Here is a 6,000-nt window from a genome sequence, read left to right on the forward strand (position 1 = left end):
TCAGGAGTTTTTGATGTTTTCTCCTAGTTTCTCAGCTATGTGCTACAAGCAAAGTAAGAGACACAGACACAGAGAGAGAGAGGCAGAGAGACAGGTAGAGGGAGAAGCAGGCTCCATGCAGGGAGCCCGACGCGGGACTCGATCCTGGGACCCCAGGATCAGGCCCTGGGCTGAAAGTGGCCCTAAACCACTGAGCCACCTGAGGATCCCCTCCATTTACGTTTTAAACCTCAGGATTTAGTAATAGAGGCTTCACATTATCATGTTGTGTTTCCCCCCACCACACACACACACAAACAAAAGTAAATGGCAAATTCCACGATGTTTTGGAGATTTGCAATCTCTTAATAATGACAGAATTTTATAATGGATTAGGTGCCCTAGTTGCCATCCAGCAGAGAAATGTTGGGGAAGAGGAGAAATAAAGATGGAAAGAAATGAAAATAACTTTTATTTTAGTAGGACTGACACAGGAAGGATGTCACCAGATGAATGCTCTATGTCAGCGACTGTATAAGAAACTGAACCTGTAGAAATGGGGTATTGATGAATCTGTAACCCAGTTTGAAGAGCTCTATCAGCAGATGCTAGAACTAATTTGCAAGGAATGGTTATCAGTTAAGGATCAATTAAAAATAAATAAATGATGTCAGGTCACTAAAAGCTATTGATATACAATAGGCACATATATAAGAATTAATAAATGGAGAAAATGGGTAATGACAAACTTTATTTATCATGTCATTTAGTCTCTTTTGACCACATGATTTATGTTATTTAGATACTTGCAAGCTTGCAAGCTCCAGGAAACATATACTTTACCATCATGAGAGAAAAGGATAACTAGTCATCTCTTACCAGTACTATAGATGTGTATAAATATACAATTGAATATATACCCACGCAAATTAATATAACAGAATTTTCCATTTATAAAACTTAGAGCTGGTATGGAGAGTATGCTTAAATGTATGCAAACATTGCAGCATTAATTGTTTCACTACAAGTACCTCATAGCATCTCTTTGGATGATACTCAAGAGACTTCTGAAAAATAATGGTTCAACCTAAGACATGGGCTTGTTTGTGGCAGTTAGTTAGAGTAACTGTTTCCAAGTCTAAAAACTGTGGTAAAAGCAGTAGGTTCTTAAAATTCACCCTCCTTCTGTTTCTCAGGGGAGCACTGAAAACTAACTAATAACATCAGTTTCATACAGAGCAGAAAGTCAGTTTACATGGGTTTGAAGACTCACCTTTACTGGTTTACTTCTTTTATTTTTTCCATATTTCCTTTAAAAGATCTCCATTGATTATCCTGACACCTGCTGGCAAGGGCACAGGTGATCCTTGTCTACTTTTCCCTCCAACAACTTCCCCAAATCAAAGACTTTTTAGAGGTATTTTCAGTGACAACTAAGTGGTCATTTTTTCAGTTTAAGTATTTATGGTACTTGATTTCTAGCATTATCACATAACCATGAAAAAAATGTCAATACTTTTTCTACTTCACATGTGCAACCACTCGACTCTTTGTATATAAATACATGTTTGTTTTTGATATTATAATCATGATATGGGCTATGAATAAACAAACAAAAAACATGCCAGGCTTCTTCCTTAAAACACAGATAAGAATAGTAGGGGACGCCTGGGTAGCTCAGTGGTTGAGCATCTGCCTTTGGCTCAGGGCATGACCTGGGGATCCCAGGGTCCAGTCCCACATTAGGCTCCCCGCAGGGAGCCTGCTTCTCCCTCTGCCTGTGTCTCTGCCCCTCTCTCTCTGTGTGTCACTCATGAATAAATAAATAAAATTTTTTAAAAAGTAAGTGAATAGTAGGAATGGCTTCATCTGGGTTTTCTACTATTTTTTCCTTAATAATACTAATTTACAAATATTTAGGAAATAAACTCAACTATGTAAAAAGTAAATTGATTAGCTATGATAAGTCATGCCATTAATTACATATTTACAAAATTTGTGATTTATTTCTCAGTACCTACTCATTATGATTTACTGTCTTGAACTGAGTTTTGAAGCCTGCACCATTTTATGGGGTTTTTGTTGTTGTTTTGGCAAGAATCTGATGAACCTACTACATCATATATCATACTCAAAGCTATTGCACCTACAAGTGTACTCAGGAAACAACAAATACCAGAATTACTTTTTTAGGCTTTATAAAACTCTCATATCAAGCAGCTTTTTAAAATCGTACACAAATGATGAAATATACAGTCCATCCCATTATGTAAAACCCTTCAAAAAGTTAAAAGTCTTGAAAGTAAATTATCTAATTAAAATATCTATTTTAGTATCAGTAAAATTAAAAGTATGGGCTACTAATTTAGACTCTAAGAAGTGTCAAACTTATATTTTGTAATGATCTTGAGTAACCAAGCTATTTCATATTAATACTGTACATTTTATCCCTTTACGTTGCTATAATTTTGTGAGAAGGAAAAAAAATCACATGTATCTGGCAATAAAAGCAAACTTTATTAAAATGTTTACTAAAAATATCCTAGATCCTGAATACATGTTTCATATGAACACTGATCTAAAGGTTTTTGAGAAAAATACAAGACAGCTTTAATTTAGAGAAGAGTATAGAAGTGAAATATATTTGCCTGGTTTTTGAAGATCTTTCTAACTTCAAGATCATAGACGGAAGAATATAGCTTTTCAATGTTTTAACCATTAATTTTTATTATAAATGTTTTCCTAAACCATATGCATATTTAAAACAAAATACATTTCAATTCTAAGGAAACATTTCAAGAAAAATCAAAACAACTTTTTCAGGAACACAGCGGGGGGGGGGGGTGGAAAAAGCGTGTGCTGTATCACCACTGAGTGAATGGGATGGCCAAGATTTTGCATTAGTGTCCAACTGTCAGATCAGGATACTTTCTCTTCACTTTATTAATTTTAGCTCAAGAGTCCAAAATAACTTTTAGGCGTTTCATCTGGCACCTGAATCAGCACTTATTTTTAAAGTCCAGAATTCATGGTCATGTAAATTAAGTAATGAAGATATTAATGTGTAATAAATCTTAAAAAACACAAAAACCTGTTAATTCAGTATGAATATTGCTACACTAATCATAGAAGCATACTTTTATTATCTTGAGATTGTTCAGGTACTAATTTACCCTCATGTCGAATAACTAAAAATCACCATTGATTAAAAAAAGGAAATTGAAATGCCAATGATTCATAGTATTTAGGACATGTCTAGACATTTTTAGACAGTGCCATTTGCTTAAAGACTTCAGGCACCAACTGCAGGCACAGGGACAGATTGCATAAGATGTCACGTGCTTGCTGCAACTGTATGCATGTTATTGGATTTTTCAGAGCAACCACAGCGATGAATAATTTAAGAGTTAATAAAATATTCAATCTGACTGATCCATTGGTTTAATTTTAAAATAAAAACGACTAATAAAAGAAATCACCGAGCCCGCCTCATTAACGCGCGTAAACTGCATCCCACGCAGGGAAACACCAATTTCTAAAAGGGCTACATTTAGATAAACCGATGTCTGGGGAGGAGGGATGCAAGGGACATCCTCTGTGCTAACACTGGCCTCGGTAAGTTTACTCAAAGTTTAATTGTTCGGAGCTGTCACACGAGCTGCCCCCTGCCTTCTGCGGGGCTGAAGGAGAAGGCATTAGAAAGGTGCAAGTTGAACAAAAAAGGGCTCCTGGAAAATGGTCCATTTCTTTCCTAAAGCCCCTTTTCCCACTAACCGCAGGCCGGCTTGGGGAAGAAAAAAAAAAAAAAAAAAAAAAAGGAGCAACGTCTGAGGGAATATGGAGTAGACCGCTGCCCGGTTACGGTGCAGGCAGGGGCGGGAGTGGGGAGCCCGGCAGCGCCCCGCGGCAGGTGCGAGCCGAGGCCGCCGCGCCCCAGACCCCGCCGCCCGCCCCGCGCGCGGGACGCAGCAGCTCCTCCTCACCCCGCCGCCCCCGCTCGGCTCGGGGGGGACAGAGGGGGCCGCGGGGCGCCGCGTAGGTGCGTGCGGGCGGCGGAGGTGTGTTCCCGGGTTTGGGGGGGGAGGGAGGCGCGGAGGGGCGGACGGGCGGAGGGGGAGGCAGCGCGCGCCCTCCCCGGGCCGACCCTGCGAAGGGATGCAAGTGCCGGGGGGATGCGGACGGGAGAGAAGAGAAAGGGGGAACCGGGGGGGGGGGGGGCACCCGGCCGAGCCGCCGCAAGCCCCCGCCGCCCCTTAGCCTCTGCGGAGGGCTGCCCCCGCCTGGCACCCGGAGGGCCCGCCGTTCCCGCGAGGCGCCCACCTACACACGCGCCCACGCGGGGGGGGGGCGGGGGGGCCGAGCATCGCGGCGGGTCAGCGCAGCCGGGGCGCCCGGGGCACCGCGGACGGCAGCCCCCGGCGCCCGCGCCCGCTGTCCCAGGCCGGAGCGCGGATGCGGGCGCGCACGGTGCGCAGCAGACGCTCCCGCAGCGTGGATTTCCCACGGATCCGAGTCCAGGCTTCTACCCCAACTCTCCGGTCTTAGAGGCGCAGCTCGCACAGCCCAGTAAAGCGCTCAGCCCTCCGCTCCAAGCAGCCTGCGGGCGGCGGCCTCCCCCTCGGACCTCTCCGTGGGCGCCTCAGGGGCGCGGGGCCCCCGCGGCGCGCCTCCAGCCCCCTCCCCGGGCCGACCCCAGCCCCGGCCGCGCGCGGCGACGCGGGCGGGACAAGGGCTCGTGCTGCCGAGCCAGCCCCTCGCAAAGGACCTCAGATTCGTCCGTCCGGCTCTGCGGGAGGCTCGCCGGAGTCCTGTCATTTTTTTTTTTTTTTTGATTTTTTTTGCAGGCTGGTGGATTGCGCCCGAGTCACGGAAAAGCACCAGCAGACCAGCTCTTACAACTTTTCTGCTCTTGGGCGGGGGAGCGAGGGTGGCTCGCACCGCAAGGTCCTCGGTTGCCAAGACTTAGGCAGGTGCCCGGAGGGCGCGGCGAGCCCGGCTCGGAGCCCGGGGAGGGCAGAGGACGGGCGGGGTCCCGGGCGGCTGTGCCATCGCCGCAGCGCGTGCGTCCTGCTCGGGCGGGCAGCGGGGAGCCGGGGGACCGCCCGCCCGCCGCCTGGGGGACCCGCGACCCGCTCCCCGCTCCCCGCTCCCGGCTCCCCGCTCGGCCCCGCCGGGGCCCCGCCCGCCGCCGCGGCGAGCACCACCGCCCGCAGCGCCCGGGCTCCCCGCCGCCTCCCCGCGCCCGGCGCCCGGTCCCCGCTCGCCCCACGCACTCCGCGCCGACTTTGCAGCACTTTCCCGCGGCCCCCGGGGCGCCGCCTCCTCCGCGCCGCCCCCCCGGCGCGGCGGCTCCCGGGGGACCCCAGCCCGGCCCGCACCCCCCGGCCCGGCCCCGCCGCTCACCTCTGCACAGCTGGGGGACACCCAGGCCGAGCCCGATCAGGAGCCAGGCGGCCGCCGAGCGCTTCATGGTGCGGGCTCCGGGACGCGACCCGGCCGGCCGGGGGGCGCGGCGCAGGGCAGTGTCGCCGGGGCGGGCCGCCGCTGCCGGGAATCCGGGGGGACGCTGCGCGCCCGCGGCGCTCCTGCAACACACGGTGGGAGAGGAGAGTGGCGGCCGCGGGCGCCGGGAGGCGGGCGAGCTCGGCGGAGCTGCGGGCGGGCTCGGCCTCCGCGGCGGGTGGGTCCCGGCCGAGGCGGGCGGGGCGGGCGGGCGGGCGGGCGGGGCTCCCGCGGCGGGGGCGGCGGGGATGCGCGCCCGGCCGCTGCGCTCCGGCCGCCGCGGCTGCGGGCTCCCGACCCCGAGACCCCGAGAACAATGGGGCGGGAGCCGGGGAGCGAGCGGCCCGGGCGCCCCGCGTGCTGTCAGCGGCGGCGAGCGCGGGCCTGGGCTGCCGGGCGCTCCCGCCTCCCCCGCCCCCCCGGCCCCCTCCGCGGCCGTCCGCTCGCCTCCCTCGCCTCCCTCGCCTCCCTCTCTCTCCTCCCTCTCCCTCTCCCTCTCTCGTGGCTCCTGCTGGAAGA

The 6,000-nt window shown here is 51.8% G+C and overlaps 1 protein-coding gene across 2 annotated transcripts in view; it reads right to left on the minus strand.

The window, feature by feature from the left end:
- Positions 1 to 5,652, minus strand: part of EDIL3 (EGF like repeats and discoidin domains 3) — a 397,168-nt gene extending 391,516 nt beyond the window's left edge. For both annotated transcript variants that reach the window (XM_055342305.1, XM_055342303.1), the window contains exon 1: positions 5,383 to 5,652. In XM_055342305.1, the coding sequence (XP_055198280.1) occupies positions 5,383 to 5,449 (67 nt within the window). In that variant the 5' untranslated portion in view covers positions 5,450 to 5,652. The remainder of the gene's footprint in view (positions 1 to 5,382) is intronic.
- Between the last annotated feature and the right edge of the window lie 348 nt (positions 5,653 to 6,000).

The sequence above is a fragment of the Nyctereutes procyonoides genome, unplaced genomic scaffold (assembly GCF_905146905.1).
Source record: "Nyctereutes procyonoides isolate TBG_1078 unplaced genomic scaffold, NYPRO_anot_genome, whole genome shotgun sequence".
NCBI classification, from domain to species: Eukaryota; Metazoa; Chordata; class Mammalia; order Carnivora; family Canidae; genus Nyctereutes; species Nyctereutes procyonoides.